Source organism: Cyanistes caeruleus, chromosome 15 (genome assembly GCF_971803275.1).
Source record: "Cyanistes caeruleus chromosome 15, bCyaCae1.hap1.1, whole genome shotgun sequence".
NCBI classification, from domain to species: Eukaryota; Metazoa; Chordata; class Aves; order Passeriformes; family Paridae; genus Cyanistes; species Cyanistes caeruleus.
Window position 1 is genome coordinate 137,699 of NC_141715.1, and position 19,999 is coordinate 157,697.

Sequence of the window (19,999 nt, forward strand, 5' to 3'; positions counted from 1 at the left end):
TATGTCAAAACAATTTGATGATCTTTAAGATCTTTCCAACATAGACCATTTTATGACTCTATGGTACTTCTTAATAATCCCTCTGATTTTGGCTGAATATTACTTCAGGCTGATTGTACTCCATGATTAATAAAAAAGGAAATTCAAAGAGACAGAAGCAGTACTTGATAGACTCAAACTAAACAAAGGTTTAGAATGAGTTGCAAAACTCTCACTGTAGATTATTGCATTCAAAATTATTCATGCTACCGTATTAAATACAGCCAAGTCTCTGCCTTTTTGATCTTTATCCAATTCTAATGCTTAAAAACACACATACACACACAAATGAGGGAAACATCTCAGCTATAATTAATCTGTATGCACAGATAGTGCAAGAGAAGTGCACAAGAAATTGTACGCAACAGAATACAGTGAAACTAAATGATCCGTTGGTCTGGAATAACCCTTTTTATCTCTAGCAGACTGAATTAGCCCGTATTCATCACAGGATAGCTGTAAGGGAACAGGCAGCAAAAGCCTGTGACTGGACTCTGCACCCAATAACCACACTGAGAGGCTGCTAGAATGCTGTATGTCGGTGAACAGAACTGCTGCTGCCATCACAACCTCCAAAGTCAGAAACCACAGAACTTTTACCACTCCGTCCATATCTCCAGTGGAGAGGGCATCTCTGGACCCCAACCTGTTAGGAAGATAGAGATGGGGAGCACAGTACAAGAGATGTTTTTTATGACAAGACAATTCCTCTACCCAAACTACCTCGAAGAACCAAGAACTGGCCGGCAGCTTGGTGTGCTCCCAGCACATACTTGACATGCTAAGCTAAACCACATAAGCCTTCTGGTTAAACACAGCCGGTCAAAATTAGCCGGCAGCCTACACTACCAGGTACAGAGGCTGAGACAACCTCAAGGCAGGAAGATCAGTGTACAGGTATGAAAGAAACTGCCCAGGCTGCTACAGTAAATGACTTTTATTTTTTAAAAAATGAAATAACCGTGAACATATTAACAGGCCTGCAAGTGGCACTACAGTACAGCTGGAGATAAGGTCAATACATTTCCCCATGTACCCAGACAATGAAATCCATTGCATCAATGCTGACATTAGTAATTCTGAATACAGTTCTATCAAGCAGGAACATTTTACTTAAAATAGTTCTGGACAAAGTTGACACCAAAAGTTAACTTTTCCTTCACTTTGGAAAGGATAGATGTTTTATAGATGTTTTCAGGTAGCACTGGTATTGGGTGAATATTGCCTGCAGTCACCAGTGCAGGGAGAGATGTACAACATCTCCACGTGAGAACAGAGTTTATACTCCTTTTTACTTCTCATACTGAGGAAGCAGAGTGGCATAGAGAGAGCGGGGAAGATAGGTGAGGTAATATGGGCAAGGGAGGTGGGATATCAATTTCTATTCAATTTTCCTTTGGCTGTTTTTGTGCTATTTTAGACTGCTTTCTAAAAATCACTTCTTGATTTTATTGAAAGGAAGACTAAATGTAATACACCTTTCCTTGAAAATCCAGGAACAATTGTGGTACTTCAAAAATACTAAAAATATCTACTTTCATGAAATATTAACTGTTTCACTACAAACCTATTTTTTCACTAAATACACAATTCTCTTATTTCTGGAGTCTCCCAGGGGAAAAAAAAAGTGGGTTCTCCCTTTAGTTCTGCAACTCTACAGTGTATAGAGAAACGGCTAGAAGAAGGGGAGTGCAGAGAATAGTTTTATCCTTTTCCTTGGCCTGTATCTCACACGGGAAGTTTGTCTGAATTTCTGCAGTTGGGCTACTGTTGGTCACATTTTTTCAGCAGTTATCAACCAAGTCTGCAGTAGGACAACCCACCTCCAGCACGTTCTGTCTAACTTTGTGGAGATTAACTAGGCATGAGGGAAAAAAACATCCACACTCTTTGTAACATTTCTAATCATAATATGCAGGAACACCAAGTGGTTTCCATGTTTTTTCAATTTGCAAAAGGCCACAGGAAAGGGATATGGCACCTTTTAGAATCTGGAATTCTGTGACCTTTCATTAGACCTTCAGTGTTGAGGCAGCGTAGAAAACAGTGGCTGAAGAGTGTGTGTAATACTGACCACACCAGCTCCCAGTGAGAAGCCTCTGCTCCTGCAGAAGCAGTTGTGTGCAGTCCCTGTATATACCGTGAGCAAAAGGCCTACTTGACAGGGCATTTGGAATTAGCAATTCCTACGATCTAGCTAGTTTGGATTCATGAGCTTTCAGTGTGCCAACAGCATCTTTCACTGCATGGTAGATAATGTTCTTCACCTGCAACAGGAAAAAAAAAAAAAATCAACTTCTACAGACTAACAAGGAGAGCCTTACATAGCTATGCAATCAACTTTGACAGCTGAATTTGTAATAGTTGGCAAGTATACACAAAATATATACTCTTTTTGCTTCAGGATACCAATAGCACAAAATTTAACTGTCACAGATGACAAGTATTTTAGACACTGCACTGATTTATTGACTCGTTTTCTGGTCACCCAGCGACATATATTTACTTGTGTTATTTTAAGGTAATTCCTTCTCTTGTGAGAGCTAGGAAGAAGTGCACTATGAAGTTATATATATGAGTTTATTTTGAAAAACTCCTTGTAATCCAAGTCACTTAGAGATTCACATGAATCGAATCCAAAAGATGTAACAAAATCATATGGTTTAATCCTGTAAAAATTAAGATGGTGCAATGAATCATCCTGTTGTCTTTGCATGGAGGCTAGAAATTCTTCAAATTTGTGAATCTTGCAGAGAGACAAGCACAAGGTATGAAATCCACTAGTACTCACTGCTATCTTTTTCACAGTTGCTTATCTGAGAATCAACTTTCTGTCTCGTTTCTGATTTTTTCTGATCTAAGTTTATTTTAATTCTGTTTCCAGGCGTTGAATGGAATAGTTTCACCTCCTAAGTGAGCGGCTCAATTGCACTTGCTTAACTGCCAAGCACCATGATTTTTTCCTGATGTGCATGTGACCTCATTTTTTTGGTATCATTTATGTGGCTGTTATTGTCTCTGTGTATTTTAATATACAAAAATATAGACAGAGGTTTATATAAAAATATACATTAAAAATAACAAATAATAATAATTAAAAAAATCTCAGACAAATACAACCAGTATTCTTTTTTAAGGGAATACTGAGTTGCACTTTGTGGGTTTTTGTTTCTTGGTTCTTTTTTTTTTAATAATTAGCATTTTTCATTTACAGCCTCTTAATTTACAGAAACACTTCTGGATTTGTGTCATTACAGCTGAAGAGGTACAGTGTTAGATGCCAGAATGAGAGCTGATCCTACTTCTGCTTTCCTCTATAATCCCATGGAAATCCACATAGAAATTTATAGCAAACTTCCACTGAAATGGTGTGAGAGAATTAACATGGTAGATTCTGACATCCTTGGGTGACATCCTGGAGAGTAACTATATACTCTGTACTTACTTTGATGAGGACAGACATTCTGCAGATTTCCACCCTCCTTCCTTTTACATACATATGTTTACTGTTACACAAAAAATGCTGACAACAAAATTTGCAAACTGATACTACTGCTTCAGAAGTGTTAGACAAAATCCAACAACATCTCCTATGGTCTTCTGTCTGTAGAACTTACTGTCTTATATCCAGTGTACTTGTGTACCTGTTATGTTCTGTGCATAATTACTTGAAGCAGTCACGCTTCCTCAAACCAGAACACATTTAATTTTAAGACTAACAGATGTTGGATAAGACCTTTAAGATCATTGAATCCAACCACAAACCTAGCACTGCCAAGTCTACCACTAAACTATATCCCTGACTTAAATAAGCCAGCCTTCACTTTCAGAGGAGTTTTCCTTTAGGCAATGAAGAAACAAACGTAAGTGTACTTGGTCAAATAAACATCTCTCTTCAAAACAAAATACTGGTCTTTCCTTTTTAAGAGTGTTTTTTTTCTTCTCGTTTGCTCTACTCTGCTGTCATTAGGATTCTGCCATTCAAAAATTTATTAATACCAATGCATGCATTAGTCTAGTGGAGGAAAGTTCTCTGGAAATGCAGAAGTCTATTACTAATTTCTGTTTACATAATACTGTAGACAGAAATACTTAAAAATTAAGTAATATACCTATTAAATGAGAACCTCCAGATTTGTGCGAAGTTGTTACTCTTTCCTTAGACATACATTTCTAGTACTGAACTAAGCTGGTAAAAACACAGGATGTGTTTTGTATTTATTGACATAAAATGGTTACCTGCAGTTTATCCTCATGGTTTGTATGAGTATTAGACAGATGCCTGAACTCCTGTGTCAGACGGAAGCAGTGCTTCACATGTTCAGGAGATACAAAATCTTCTGCCACTTTAATGCAGCTGTACAAATTATGGACCTAAAAACCCATATCAAATGACCGATATATCAAGACAAGGAACCATACAAAGTAAAACAAACAAACCCTCAAAACCCAAAGGAAACAACAAGAAAATCCACCAAAAACCAAAACCCCTAAAACCCCCAGTACCCCTCCATGTTTTAGGCTCTGCCACATTTACTCATCAGAAACAGAAATTGACAGAATTGCATCTAATAGGAAAACCAGAACAAAATACATGATATCTAACAGGCTTCCTATTCTCCCATATACATTAGTGTTCGCAAAAGCAAGTTCTCGTAACTTTTGAATTTGGTTTCCTTGGCGGAAGTTTCACTGCATGGAAATGTTTTCCCTCCATTCACCCCAGCTTTTTTTTCCCCCCTGTAATTTCATCACAGTTATGTACACACACATCATTCAGATAATTTCATAACTTCTAGTAATGTAAGAACTGCATATGTAGAAAAAAGAAATCTTAAGTGTGCAATATTAATTACCAGTTATTTTAAAGCTGCAACTCTCTTGTGCCTCAAATTAAATTCTATTTGTCAATATGGCCTAGAGTTGGTATAGTTACCTGATGGGGAGCACCTGCAGGAATGAACACAGCATCGCCAAGGAACTGCACTATTGCCCAGCCTTGCACACCATACTCATCATAGAGTCTCTTACGTAAGGTCTGGTCCAAGTACCAACTTTGGTCGTGAATGGGGTCATGATCTGGAGGATTTTCTTGGCCTTGTTCTTCTCCAACCTAGGGCCAAGATATGGGGTGGAGGGAAACCATGACACAGCTGGCTCATAAAATAATCTGTACCAAAAACTGTAACAAACTATTTCAAGGCAGAACATTGTTTCCATTAAGGTAATTTAGGTCTTAAATAGCAATATGCATTAATATGAAGATTCCAGACCAGGCTGAAAACTTGCGAGCATAATAACTATCAATGCCCTCAAAGATAGAAGTGCAATATGTATGCACTTGATGTTGATAGCAATTTGTAACATTCAGCTGCTATAAGCAAGCTAGTCAAGGAACCCTGTAAACTCAAGCTCTCTTTGTGTAACCAGCATACCTTTCGGAGAAGTTCCCGTATCTTTTCAGCATCCTTGGCAGCGTAGATGTGCCACAATGCTCCAGGTTTCTCTCTTCCTTCATGGATTCGCTGCTTTGTTACATCATCAGCATCTCCCTCATCAATTGTTTTCAGAACCTCTGAAAGGGGAATCCGTGTAAAAGCAATATGATTGCAAAGCTGCTTGTTTTTGACAAGAGCATAGATACGAGGAGGGAGCATTTTGAGCTACTAAATTCAGTCACACTGCAACTGCTGCATCATACAATGCCCTAAGCTCATCAAGCTTCATTTTAATAGAATTCAGGGAACCTGTCAATTGACGGACGATCACAAAGCTCAGTCATTTACTTAAGCTGAGCTACAATTATTCAAATACAAGAAGACAGGTGTCATGGAGTTACTTTACCTTTAAGGGAGTTGGAGTTGCTGGGAAGTGCTTGGAGTCTTTTCTCCTGACCAATTATCGGTCATTGCTGGGAATTGACAGCAGTTTAGGCCATTGAAAAGTGGGATCAACTTGTGAACCCTACCTTAAAATGTAAAAGCAGAGCTCTCTGGGTTCTCTTTGTTTCCTGGCTGTGACGGGTGGCAGAGCTCCAGGCCTCCCGTTCCCTGCCCAGGCCATGCGGCCGGGCGGGGATGGGGCCGGGCCTGCCCCGTCTCCCGGCCGGAGATTGGGGGGGCGGGGGGGGGGCCTGGGGAAGGTTTTCCTCGGGCCGAGCCGATCTCTGGCTCGGCTGCAGGATTTGCTGTAACTAAATTCCCTAGAAACTGCCGAGTGAAGAAAGAGAGAGGCCCTGGACTTGCAGCGGGCTGGAGCAGTGACCACACTCTCCAGAGCAGCTATAAGGAACCTTCCGTCGAAGACAGCTCCAGCTCCTGTTCGGCAGAGATCACCAAACCACCTACAAAAGCCTGGGCAAGATTTTAACTCTTTCATTACCCAGATGAGACTTGCGGATTAATCTTTTTATCCAGAGAGAGAGAGAGAGAGAGATCAACATGAAAAGAGACTTTATAAACTACCAGTGACAGGAAAGAAAAGAAGCTTCAGGAAAGGTAGAGAATTAAGAAGATGCTTTAATTAAGCTGAAATATCTCCCTGTTAAAACTATGGAGATGGACAATGAAGTCCTGAAAAGAACTCCTTTAATTCATGATACAGGATCTAGAGAGGAATAGTGTTCAAAGTGTAAATTTGAGTAAAGAGTAATTATAGTATAGTGAAGTGCTGGGAGATTTGAAGCCTTGAGAGGCAATGAGAAAACTGTTGGGAGATTTGAAGCCCTGAGAGGCCATGAGAAAACTGTTTTCTGGTGAAGCTCACAGAAACAGATGAAGAAGACTTTTTTTTTGCCTTTGAATAACTTATCCTTAAAAATGCTATCTCTAGACTCATGGCCCATACATACTTCAGAGTGATGTGAAAATGGGAGGAGTGAACTCTAATAATAGCAGCTCTGAGCAGCTAACATTAGGGCAATAGAAAACTATAACAAAAATAGTTTTCTTGTGAGAAACTCCATAAATTAACAGGAAGAAACTTCTGTTTCTCTATAAAGACTGGTGAAAACACTAGCAAGAATTGGGACTGTTTTAACCATCAAAGTTCCAGAGTTTTTGTCTCTGTTGTCATGTGAACGGGGAAGTGGTGGGTAGACAGGGGATGGAAAGGTTTTTCTGGAGGTTTATTCTGGTGTTCTTGTTGTTGTAGTTTGTCAATAAACTTTCTTTTTTTTCCCTTTTAAGCTGTATGCCTGTTTTGCTCTTGTTCTAATCCATATCTCACAGCAAGAAGTAAGTAATTTTCTTAGTTATTGGTTTAAAACCACGACAACAGGGTATTAAGTTACCCTTTCTCCTCCTTTCTTTGGGAATGTACTAATTTCTAGCAAAACTCTGCTGCTCCCACAGTTGGAAACTAATGAAGCATCACCGCACTTTTATTTACGTGCCGTGAATGTAGCAAACTACCTTGTATACTTGAATTATATCATAGATATGACAAACTTAAACAATAAAATATACAGTCTTCTTACACACACAATTGATTTTTAGTGTAGGGAAAACAGCCTTCCTTAAGCATTACCATCATCATGGGTCCCTTCCCCAATGGGAATCCCAACATACACCATGACGTTAACAGCATCGGACACATCCAAGTGCAGGTTTGTGGTACCAACTCGTCTGTCTTCTGCAGTAATTAAACCTATAACAGAGTGCAAAATAAAACCAAATTCTGTAACTAATCTCTTATAGAAATAGCCTAACTGAAAAATCTGTCTTGAAAGCTAACTTTTTACAGCAATGAGAGCAGAAACCAAAGACAAACAGCAACTGAAATAGGTATGTTCATGTCATGTGTAGCATAAGTAAAAACTTCACTTAAGTAAGTAGTATTTTAATTTTACAGGAAACAGAAGTAACAAACCTAGTTTACCAAAGTCATGAGAAAACGAGCATTTTAACACCAGAGCCAGAACTTGTAGTTTACAGTTTTGTCTCTCTGAGGGTCATTTATACAGTCTGTACTAGAGAACTTAGATATGATAAGCACAAAGCAAGTCTTCCTTTGCTTGAAGGCATGAGAGAACTGCTTTAAGTGACATCAGCATCCTACTGTGTGCAGCAAGTTAATGGACTGTTAGAAGTATAAGCCTCCAGCTGTTTTTTATTTTCTTGTACTAATCTGTGAAATCCATGACCAGTTGAATTCACAGCAGTTAGTGATCAACTCATCATTTTCGATTCAGATTACAATTCAGTAAGGAAAATCTCCTGCACACTCAAGTGCTTTTACCTTCGTACGTTGAAGGAATTTAAACATCTCAACTGACTGTAAGTAATGGAGAAAGATTTCAAATGTTTGCTTCTTAATTATTTGACCTTCTTATTAACATGTTCCTTTTTTTTTAATCTCTTGCACTTCAACAGCAACCTCTCTTTCTACTTCTGCTTAACCATCTCTAGCAAGTAACATGGCAGAGAATTAGAACATAAGAAGAAAGTATCTTTGTATCAGCAAACACAGAAGTGTGCCTCTAAGAGTTTTTAGGATCACCATTTTATTTATCTATTTTCTGTTTCAAATACAAGTTTCTGAAGTTAAGAACTCAACTCACTGAACAGTACCTATCATAACAGGCCAGAGACAGATCAAAGTGCCCAGAAGGTGGGTCATTTTCCTCTTTAACACTTCAGTTGCTCTGAAAAAGATATTAACTTTTCCTTGAACCCTGTATTGGTATTATGCCTGTTATATGTATTAATAATTGTTTGTAAACTTACTGTACGTACGCCTCTTAGATATACAAGGCAGAAAAGAGCACATCTGACAGAGAGAAGGTGAATGTAAGAATAGATTTGAAGGACTAAATGAAAAAAAAAGTAACAGCAGGCTCTGGGATAAGCACTGAGTTTTGACTAATCCCACAGCCTTGTTTTTGCTCTAAGTGTAATTAAGAGTCACAAAAACCAGCATCTGCAGAACAATACTCACATACCATATGCATTGTACATTTTGGGACCCAAGTCAGGACGGACAAAGTAGCTTGGCAGCCTAGAAGCCAAATTCAGTCTGCCATCTCTCTTGGTATATTCAGGAAGAGGAAGATTTTCCATCAAGTCCTCAAACCTAGAGAGCAAAGACAGAAAAAGGCAGGTTATCCTCCTGTAGCACCTACAGCAGTCCTGTCAGCACTAATACTAAAGGTTACTTACCTCGTAGGCATCATATCTCTGAAGTCCTCCCCTGGAGGCCAGTCCTTTAACTTTAGTACCATTGGCTGACCATCATCTGACCTGAGCCGCTCTGCAAGAAACAAATTAAGATTTCTGCACGTAATATCTTTTTTACCACAGCCCACTACCTTGTTAAAGCTGTAAGGGTTTTTGTACCTCTTACAATGCACAGCAAAAGGGATCCTGGTTTTGTTTTGGGCTTCCAGGAAATATCATAGTATGACCAACAGCAGTTTAACAACGATAGATAATAGATAGATAGATAGATAGATAGATAGATAGATAGATAGATAGATTAGATAGATAGATAGATAGATAGATAGATAGATAGATAATCACCTACAGCAGAAGTTTGACAGCACTTGTACAGATGCTAAGTTTTAGAATACTTTCTATTCAACTTCAAAAACAAGCTTTTCCAAAGCATTCTTCCTTATTCCTTACTCCTTTTTACCAAAGTCCAAGGGAGATTTATCTTTAATTTCAAGAGAAGTGGTACTTCTATAAAATTAAAGTTATTGATTCATGTTCTGAAATCAGCCTTAACTTCAGTGTAAAGCAAGAAACTGTGGCACACCACATTCAAAAAAGCTAAAGGGTAGATGGTCACAAAGGAAGACAGCCTTTAGTTTTTCTAATTCTTCTTTGCTGGAGGCACTCAAATTGGAAGAGTGCCAAAACCAAACATTTGTTCTTCAATTTAAGAGTTTAACACGAGTCCTGACTTGAAATAGAAAGCAGGCAGCAGAGAAAGATGGCATTACACGTGCAACAGTGGATGTATTCTATGACAGCACTGACCATATGCTGTTTTACCTCAGATCTTAGGGCTACCTTAGATCTCAGGGCTAAGACAGTCTATCTGGAAGTGGTACATGAGTAGCTTAGAACTCACTGTAACATTTAGAGAAAAATAAAGTTCGTTCTTCTACCAGATTTTTCACAACTCTACATGAGGCCACCAATTGAAAAACTAGGTCTATAGCAGTCTTAACACTTTAGCATCCCCACTTCCCCAGAGAGTAAGACCCTTCACTGCTTCCTGCCTTACCAAGGATTGTCAGCCAAACTGATCTAGCAGAGCTCTTGACAGCATTGGAAGAGATAGTATATCTAAGAAATTAGGACTTGGAGACCTGTAAATCACATCTGCATTACATATCAATAGGCTACAGAACACAGACTGAGTTTGCAATATAAAAAATATTTTACTGAAATTGAAAGGAAATAAGAACTGCAGATATGCAAACTGAAGTGACTGATTTAAAGATAACTAGCTTTGCTTGGCTGCAGATTTTAGAGAGGCGAGTGGACTGAAAAGCTCAAGGACATGAATTTAAAGATGTTTCACAATTTCCCATACTCAAGATGTTGAACTCAACAAGGATCTTTGCTCTAAACAAGAAGCAGCTTGTAGGAAGGCTATTCAGAAGGGAGAGAGTGAAGAACTACCTGGATGAAAACATATAGATCTGACAAATTACATGAAACTGGACAAGTCCTAGAAAACATCTCATCAGCAAAGAAAAGCAGGTGTAAGAAGGATTGAAACAAAAAGTCAGACCTTTCAAAAGTCCACTTTGAGCCCAAAAGTATTAAAAGAAACAGCAAAATATTAAAATTAATTAAAGTATCACACAGAATAATCTCAATAACACCTCCAAAGTAAGGGGCTGTTCTACATCTCTTTAGTAACTTAATGTGAGAGTGGGAGCCAGCCATGTATTTCATAAATTTAGGATTCATGTAATGCAGAGAAGTCAGAGATATTAGGTAATTTGACAACAGTTTTCATAAGAATTAGTATGTGAAATCTCTGGACTAGTAGCAAATAATACTCCTCTATATTAGAGACTGAACATAGCTGAAGAAACTCTAAATATAATGCACTTAAAAGGAACTATCAAGAGTGACAAGGTTTGCCAACCTAGGTCACTAATATTTCTCATGTAGAGTGAGATAAAGGCTTTGTCTAAAAGAAAACCCAAAGCTGATTTTGCTGAAAGAAGCTTAGCTGCCTGGAGACAAACTACAAGTAACATTTGTCAAAGATAACTTGACCCATACAAATTCACTATTTTCATGAATAACTCCAGCACAAAAGTGAAGAGTTTGTGAACTTTCCCAATTACTGTCAATACACAAAGACCACACCATTATATCCTCCAAGGCCATTTATTCCTGATTAATAACAAAAACAGTATGAAATTTAACAGTACAAAATACAATCCTCTGTACTAACCATTTGAAAAAACAAGTCAAAAGCGGAGAATTTTTTGATTAGAAAATAACTAGGAAGGGAATATTCTTGGTCTGCAAATCTATGATTTCACTGACTGTTGAATGAACATTCCATAAAGTCATCCACCAATCACCACCATCACCGTTTCTGCAATATGCACACAGCAATAAATATAGAAAACATTTTATACGCAACTCTAAAATGAGCAAAAATGCAATGAACCTTTACAGCTCTAACATCCATAAGACCATTAAGATCTAGGTATATACAATCTAAAACGGAGCACTTTGCTTTTCAGAAGTTCTTTAACCTTATGTGCCCAGAAATTTTAGCTGGTTAGTTTCTCCATCCACACTTAACAGAAGATTTTCTCAAAGAACTAGAGCATTAAATAATGTGTCATCATGTGAGGCACGCACATACATAGCATTGCTATTCATAATAGATATAAATTTGTATTTGTACTCACAGATCATCTACTACAAAAAATAATTTGCAACGTCAAATTTACTTGACTGATGTATTCCACCAAACACAAGTTTTAGTATCAAAAGTCTTCATCTGTTTTAGCTGTGCAGGTTCCCTTTAATTTTACAACAAAAACTGAGGTTGAAAGGAGAGCAAAGGTAGACACATTACTTACTGTCTTAGAAATGGTAACTGAGGATTAATTTAAACAGGGAAAAGTTAAAAAAAAAAAAAGTACCTTCCCATGAAATGGATCATTTTTTGACACATGAAAGTAACACACAGCAACACAATGCAGTACAGACAGCTCTCTTGGACAGTCCTGCCCTAATCTTCACCAATAAAGCATTTTCTAAGGTGTGCTATACATAAGGAGCAATGGCTTCTTTGGATGAGACTGACAGGTATTGGGATTTTTTCTTAATTTATTTTTTAGGAGAACAGGTGGAAAATGAAGAGTTGAAGGTAGGAAGACAGACTGCTCAGGTAAACTAGTCAGCCATAAATATTACTTACTAGATATTATCTCAAAGCCATCCCAGAAGTCACGCACTTTCACGTCTGAAATTATGGCACAGTTCCTGCAGTTCACCAAATCTACATCTTGATCTCCAAATTCCAGGCTGAAAGCTTCTGGTTTCCAAAGCTCTGACTTCAACTTCTTATGGACACCAGATACCAGCACGGGCTGAGAATACAAAGATGAATGCTTACTCCACCATAACCAAATTTCTTACACATGCAGCCAAACCATCTTAAAAGAGACAAGACTCCTGGCTACCACCATACAAAAGACACCATAAGTCTATTTTCATCCACGTCCGGTTTTTGTGCATCAAGCTAATAACCAGAGTCCAATAACCACGCCATGTGCAGTTGCCTTAGAAGTGGTGCTGGATTAGACTTGCCAAGGCAAGTGCATTAGGTCTCCATGGCAAGGTGTTGGCAGCAGGTGTAGGCTCTGTGAGAGGAGACTGAGAGCTGGCCCTTGGTTCCACCTGGCTCAAGACCCATCACTGGCCAAAGTTGAGCCCATAGTTGATGCTTGTGGCATCTCTGTGATAATGAGAAAGGGTAAAAAGTTCTTCACAGCTGACACGCATGTGTGTGTGAGAAAGAGATGGGGGGGACACACAACACATGAACAGCAGGCAGGGAGAAGGGAGAGAAACAGCTCCAAGGTCAGTGATGGAGGAAATGCTCACAGCCCATCAAAGAGCATGGTGAGGCAGGCTGTCCCCCTGCAACCTGTGGAGGACCATGGTGAAGTAAAGATCCACCCGCAGTCCACAGAGGATCTTGCACTGCATCAGAGGGATATTCCCTGGAGGAAGTCCATGGAAAGCCCATGCTGGAGCAGGCTCTGGCATAAGCTGTAGGGAGAATCCCACTAAATAAGCAAGTGTTGTGGCAAAAACTGCTCACTGGGGACCCACATTGGAGCAGCCCATGAAGACAACTCATGTCGGAGCCATTTGTGAAGGACAGTATCCTGCGAGAGGAATTCCACACTGAAGCAGCAGGAAAGCGTGAGGAGGAAAGGACAGCAGACAAAGTGTTATGAACTGACCACAACTCCCATCATCCCCACTGTGTCACTCCAAGGGTTGTGGTGGGAAGGAGGTAGAATAGTCAGAGATGAGAGAGTAAAGCTGAGTCTTTAGGAAAAAGGTGAAGTGAGGGGGAGAGGTAAGGTGTTTACTGATTTGTCTTTTCTCTGCCACCCTACTCTATTTTTAATTGGCAATAAATTCAACTCCTTTATCACAATTTAAACCTGTTTTTCCCATGACAGCAATCACTAAGGGATCTCCCTGGTTTTATCTTGACCCAGAAACTTCTTCACCTGATTTTCTTCCCCTGTTCAGTTGAGAAGGGGGAGTGAGAAAGTAGCTGGGTAGAGTGGTCTGGCAGCCAGACAGGGTGAATCCACTTGTGGTAGTAGAGTAGGTGCAGAATTCTACCTCCTTTCCTTTTTCTCAAGCACACGTGCAACTACCACTAGAAATAGCATTTGTACTGAAGCTGTCTCATGTGAAATTTTAATATTTTAATATGAATTCTTTAACTATTTTACTTGTTATTTATGTATAATCACATATCAACATTAATTCTGTACGACAAAATCACATAGTGGAAAAAGGTTGTTCATTTGCAAAAGGGAAGATGCTTAGGCTAATGATGTACATATATTCCACACAGATATTTCAGTGGCCTCTCCCCATAAACACTCAAAGCATTTGCTAAACTGACAACAGATGGGAAAGATACACCAGACAATCCTTCCAACACTGCCAAAACTTTAGTTATGTGCAGTCATAGGTTGGAGACAGAAATCACGACTCGAGTCTTCTTGATTGTGAGACAAACAGCATGTTTTATTGTTTGGAACCTTCTTATATAGTGAGTTTAAAATTCCCGGATTTAGACAACTGATTGGCCAAGGTTTTAGCACTGCCCAGCTCTTTGACTAATGATATGTCTGCTTTCTGGATTGAACATGATTGCCTGAGGTCCCTGCTTGAGTTCGAATTTAACTCATCCCTGCCCCATCTGGGGACTTGTTTTACTTCTATGCTGGTTGAGTTTGGGGGTCCGATACAGCCAAATTTATTGGCAGCTATAAGCTAACTGCCACTGTGACACAAAACCTTTTCAGTTCCTCTCACCCTACCATCTCAAAAGAAAGCTACCAAACTTGAGAGAAAACAAAGAGGGTATGAAGTCAACTTGCACATGGACTATTCCCGCTGCTACCTATGTTCAAATGGCAGTTCCCACGGCTACGTAAGTTTGAATTAATTCCAAGCTGTGCCCTATAAGTTAACAAGGATCTGATAGTGGGTCCTGGTTTATTCACACAAAGAGCTCAGCACAACCCTGAGAAACACAGATGTCCCTAGATGTAGTATCCATGCGTTAGGCAAAGATACCTACGGAGCTATATACAAGCAACTTCAAAGTTATACTGCTTAAAAACACTCCAGTAACTAACTGCCGCTTCCTTTGTATTGTCCAATGGCCTCTAAAAGGCCTAGTTTTGATTTTAGTCCCTAAATGAGGACAACTATTGATTCAGGAATGAATGGAAAAAACTCTGGGGTAATAGAAATGGCTTTGTTTTTCAAATACAATATAACACAGCCATTAAGTTCTAGAAGGCAGCAATGAAACCTCAACTTCAGAAGAGTGAGATTTAAGAAAACAAAAAGGGGTTGTTACTTTACTCCTGTGAATTTCAGGGGAATGAAAAAAGCAAAAAAAAAACCCCACAGAAACAGTTAGATTGGAAATGATTACCCTCACAACGAAAAAGAGTATTTTCTTGTGTTGAAGCTGAACTTCCTGTACCTGCTCCCACTCGTCCTGTCAGTGGCCACTGACAAGAAGAGCCTCGCTCCCTCTTCTTAAGATTTCCTTCCCACACTCTCCTTAGCCTTTTTTTCTCTAGGCTGAACAATCCCAGTTCACTCAGCCTCTCTTCATCTAAGGGATGCACTAGACTCTTCATCTTTGTGACCTTTGCTGGGTATCCTCTAGTAAGTCCACAACTCTTTTGAATTGGAGAGTCCAGAACTAAGGGGAACCATCACTTCCTTCGACTTTCTGATAACTCTCTTTGTCGTGAGGATACATTCTTGGCTCATGGTCATTCCCTTGCTCACTGAGACCCCAAGATCCTTCTAGGCAAAACTACGTTCCAAACAGTTGCTTCTCAGCAACTGCTATAGGATGTTATTCTTCCTTGATGCACAGGACATTACACTTTTCCTTGCTGAGCATCACCAGATTCTTTTCAGTCCAGTTCTCCAGCCTGTTCTGAATAGCAGCACGACCATCTGCTCTAGCCATCATTCCTCCTAGTTTTGTACTGTCCGTAAACTTGCTAAGGGTCTACAAACCCTATCCCATCTAGGTTACTAATGACATGACATGACAAGTACTACTTACCCCAAAAGTGACCCGCTATGATATACCACTAGTGACAGTGGTCTCACACATCTCTGGCATTTCAGTCAGTTGTAAGTCCATCACAGTGCTCACTTACCAAGTATGTGCTTCACTTTGTCGGATGACATTATGACAGTGTAAAAAGCCTTTATTAAAGTTAAGATTAAAAACATCCAGTACCTTCCCTTCATCCATCAAGCCAGTCATCTCATCACAGAAGGCTACAAGGCAGGTTAAGCATGATCAACCAGTATTCCTGAGCTCCTCTTTAAGACCATATCCCCATGAGATTTTTCCAAGCAAGTATCTGAAAAGGTGAAAGCCTGCTCTCCCAAAGCCCAGATTTGTGATCATGATTTTTTGCTTTGCTCCCTCCTCTCAGAATCTTGATCTGAATGCCACCATCTAATAGTCACTGCAGCCAAAGGTGCCCTGGATCTCCACATCAACCAGTTCTTCCTTGTGTGAAAGCGTGAGGTCCAGAACAAGTGCTCTTCCCTAGCTGTTTCCTTGATCAGGACACTGACATCAATGTAGTTCAGAAAATTGCAGGACTGCTTGTGACCTGCTGTACTGTTCCTTCAGGAGGTTATCAGGGTGGTCCCACAAGGCTCAGGAAATGTGAACACAGGGCTTACGCCATTTTTCTGAAGATGGCCTTATCATGTTTGTATGGACAGTTGGTCTGCAGCAGATACTTGCCATAATGTTGTCCATGTTACTCTGCTCACTGCTTCTGGCCCATAAGTTCTTGTATGGCTCATCATCAGTTCCTACACAATTCCAAGCACTCTAGCTTCTTCTTCACAAAACAGTAATGCTCCCTCCTCACATTCCCGGCCCACAATTCCTGTGTTGTCCTTCCTGAACAGCCTCTACCTATTCCTTCCCATACTACAGCATACTACATGAGCTATCCCACTACATTGTCATACCAATGAGACCACGGCTGCAAAACTGCACACTAATTCCTCCTGTTTGTTCAATGTGCTGCATGCATTAGTGTACAGGTACTTCAGAAAGACACCTAGTCATGCTGATTTCTCAGAAAGCGTGAGAGCTTTCTTCACAATGCTGTGATGCACACATCCTTACTTACATGCATGTGCTTGGGGTGGACATCTTTCATCCTTGGTTTCTTGAGTATAGGATTACTCCTGTTCACATCACCTCACACTGCTTGCTTGCCAAATCAGTCAACTAATCCCTTCCTTGATCACTGGTCATACTCTCCTTCCCTTGTTCCTGCTTACAGCTCTCCTCGTAAGGCTGGCCAGTCTGTTGGCAAAGATGCTTTTTTTTTTTTTTTTTGCTTAGATGGATCCTATCTCTTCCAAGCAACCCTCAATCCTCACAGAGGTCCATGATCATAAAAACTCTCTTGTTTAAAACCAACTATGGCTGACATGCAGGATCTGTCCACTCCCCTACCCCTCACTGGCAGGAGTAAGAAGACCATGAGAGCTCCATGGCCTTGATTAATACTCCCAGACCCATGCAGTCACTCGATTTCCCCAGTAGTACTGTTTGTGCCATTACAGAAAAGCAGCAGAGGGCACATGTTGGAGGGACAGGTAAGCTTTGGTAGCCTTTCCACTATGTCCCAAATGTGACACCCTGACAAGCAGCAAACCTCCCTAAGATAACAAAGCAAATACAGCAATCTCAAATCTTAATACATTCCCTCATCACAGCAAAGAATGGTAACATTTAAGGCAATACAAAAGTTTAAGCATATTCTACAACAAACACTAGGGATCATGTATGAGTAAAATAACAGTACCTTTCACAGGATGTGTAGAAAGCATTACCTGGTAGATTTCAAGCTGATGGATATACCAGCTGTCTTCAGAACAGAAAAATTGTGACATTTTGATCCCTGTTGTATTCACTTGACCACTTGTAAACAGCAATTAAAAGAAAGCCCAAAACAACCGAACTACTTAACTTAGTAGAACCCTTCTGGCTATTAAGCAGCAAATTTGCCATGGAAGAAAGAAAATATTGTCTCTAGTGAAGAACACAGATAGGGCTCCAAGATAAAATGACAGTGGACTTGCCTGGTAGACATCTCCTGCCAAATCTGCTCCCAAACTACAGATAACAACAACAACAAAAACTCCAGTACTATACCAAATCCTAGCATGAAAATTCAGAAAATAACAGGTTGCTATAGGGTGAGAATCCTAGCATACCCCCAGATGAGCAATGGCCATCTTCAGGAGAGCAAAATGCTCTTGAAAAACAACGTCAGCAAGAATTACTCTTGTGGTCTCAGTGAATTCTGGGATATTTCTAAGATATGTCAGTGAATTCTGACAATTTCTAAGACAAAGGACCCAAAAAATTTTGCTCCTTTGGAGTGACACTGAAATAGTGCCATTTATTATCTAAGCATTGAGGGAAAATCATTTCCTCTTTTAACAATTTGGGGTGCCACCACAGATCTTCACATAGTACAGACCTAGTATCCAGAGTGCATTTATTGTGCTGGGGAGGGTGGATAAAGGTTTTTTTCCAAATAACCTTTTCCAAACCACAAAACAGAAAGAGGATTTGGGAAAATGGTGGTAGAATTAATGTTCTTTCACTTCACCTTTAAAGGTGCAGCTAGGATGTACAGGAGGATGTAAGCCAAGAAAGAACTGTGACAGAGCACAGTTTCTTGAGAGAGTCAATGCTTGAAGAAATTCTGTTTAAAATAACCTTGTTGAAACAGTAACACCTGCCTGGGTCACATGCTCTCTCTTATGCAGGGACAAGGGAGGTTGTTCCATCCCTTTTCACATTTCAACAGGAAACTCCAGTGACTGTAACACCACCTCAAGGATTGCTGAATGAGCAAACGATTTGCCCAGTCTGTTCCTACTCAAGGGGTCCTCTGAATGATAAAATGACCCAAAAGCATACCTTGGGGCAAAGCCTAAAATAGTGGGTCACAAAGAGTACAAGAGTATAGCAGTTGTAGCCAGAGCCTCATGGCGTGCACCAACTTGGAAGGCGATGCATACTGCAAGCTACCATCGGACACAAGATCCATAATCATATCTCTAGATTCCTCAAGCAGTCTCTCAAGACCCATTACCAGTCAAGAACTCCACCATCATAAGCAGCATCTTGCACATGGTGATTAACCAGTCTCACTGTCAAAGAAACTGACAGGCACATTTTTTGCAGGCAGTCTCAAGATATTTAGGATCCCCCTAGGAGAGACAGAAGTATTTCCTGACAGAATGGGTTGAGAGAATTATCAAAGTATACTAACCAGAAACTACGAAGCTCTTTGCAAAGAAAAGCAGATGATGGACACCACAGCATTGCAAAAGAATGATCTGAAATCCCTTGTAAATCAGAAAAATACAACAGGATGTAAAATAAGAAAAAAAAAAACCAACCCAGAAACAAGGAGATTCCTATGTGCCCCAAAAAAGTCAGGGCAGGAAGGCAACTGCACTTATTGGGAAGCTGGCAATGAAGTTTCTCGTCAGACAAGTGAAGGTGAGCTGCACAGTACCTTCCTAACTATTAGGAGCCAGCCAGAGGAATCATGAACCGGAATGCAGCTGATGGCACAACAGCCATGTTTGCAGCTCTCACAGCAATGTGCTAGTTGTGCTTGTGCCCAAGGAACCCAGAGAATGTGCAGTTCCATAGGACAGCCTACACTTAAATGAAAAGTACTCCTGTCAGGAATGGACTCTGAATGCCAAAAGAGGTACGTGCAGCCTGCTCCTCCACCACACCTCAGCATCTTGTGAACAGCCACAAATAAGTATAGAATGTGACTTCCAAGTGCATTAGCACTGTAACAACAGACTAGCTGACAACAAGTACTTCTCCAGAGAAGATGATGAGGGACCTAAAGGTCTAGCTCCAATGGTCTCAATTCTGAGTTGTGAGTGAAGGTAACTGTATCAGAGGCACCTACAGAACCAAGTGCCAGGAATACAGTTTAAATAACAATGGACATCATCCTCTGTGGGTACCCTTCCTTTGCAGCAGCAATCACTCACCCATTTTTTAAGATTCAGGTTGTCTGACCAGGCTGATCTTACCGACTCGCTGGAGAAGTCTGAGCTGAACCCCCACAGACTGACATCTGAAAAAATGGCTATGCTGA

The 19,999-nt window shown here is 40.1% G+C and overlaps 1 protein-coding gene and 1 long non-coding RNA gene across 2 annotated transcripts in view; one reads left to right on the top strand and one right to left on the bottom strand.

The window, feature by feature from the left end:
* Positions 1-961: 961 nt before the first annotated feature.
* Positions 962-19,999, bottom strand: part of KDM3B (lysine demethylase 3B) — a 50,345-nt gene continuing 31,307 nt past the window's right edge. The window contains exons 17-24 of the mRNA XM_086851867.1: positions 12,445-12,616; positions 9,198-9,288; positions 8,981-9,111; positions 7,567-7,686; positions 5,475-5,614; positions 4,976-5,152; positions 4,279-4,413; positions 962-2,306 (exon numbers count right to left, since the gene is read on the bottom strand). Of these exons, the coding sequence (XP_086707993.1) occupies positions 2,226-2,306; positions 4,279-4,413; positions 4,976-5,152; positions 5,475-5,614; positions 7,567-7,686; positions 8,981-9,111; positions 9,198-9,288; positions 12,445-12,616 (1,047 nt within the window). The 3' untranslated portion in view covers positions 962-2,225. The remainder of the gene's footprint in view (positions 2,307-4,278; positions 4,414-4,975; positions 5,153-5,474; positions 5,615-7,566; positions 7,687-8,980; positions 9,112-9,197; positions 9,289-12,444; positions 12,617-19,999) is intronic.
* LOC147650310 (uncharacterized) lies at positions 8,186-18,024 on the top strand. Its single transcript, XR_015276753.1, has 3 exons — positions 8,186-8,315; positions 8,412-8,649; positions 12,365-18,024. It is a non-coding gene; the product is annotated as an uncharacterized LOC147650310 (long non-coding RNA).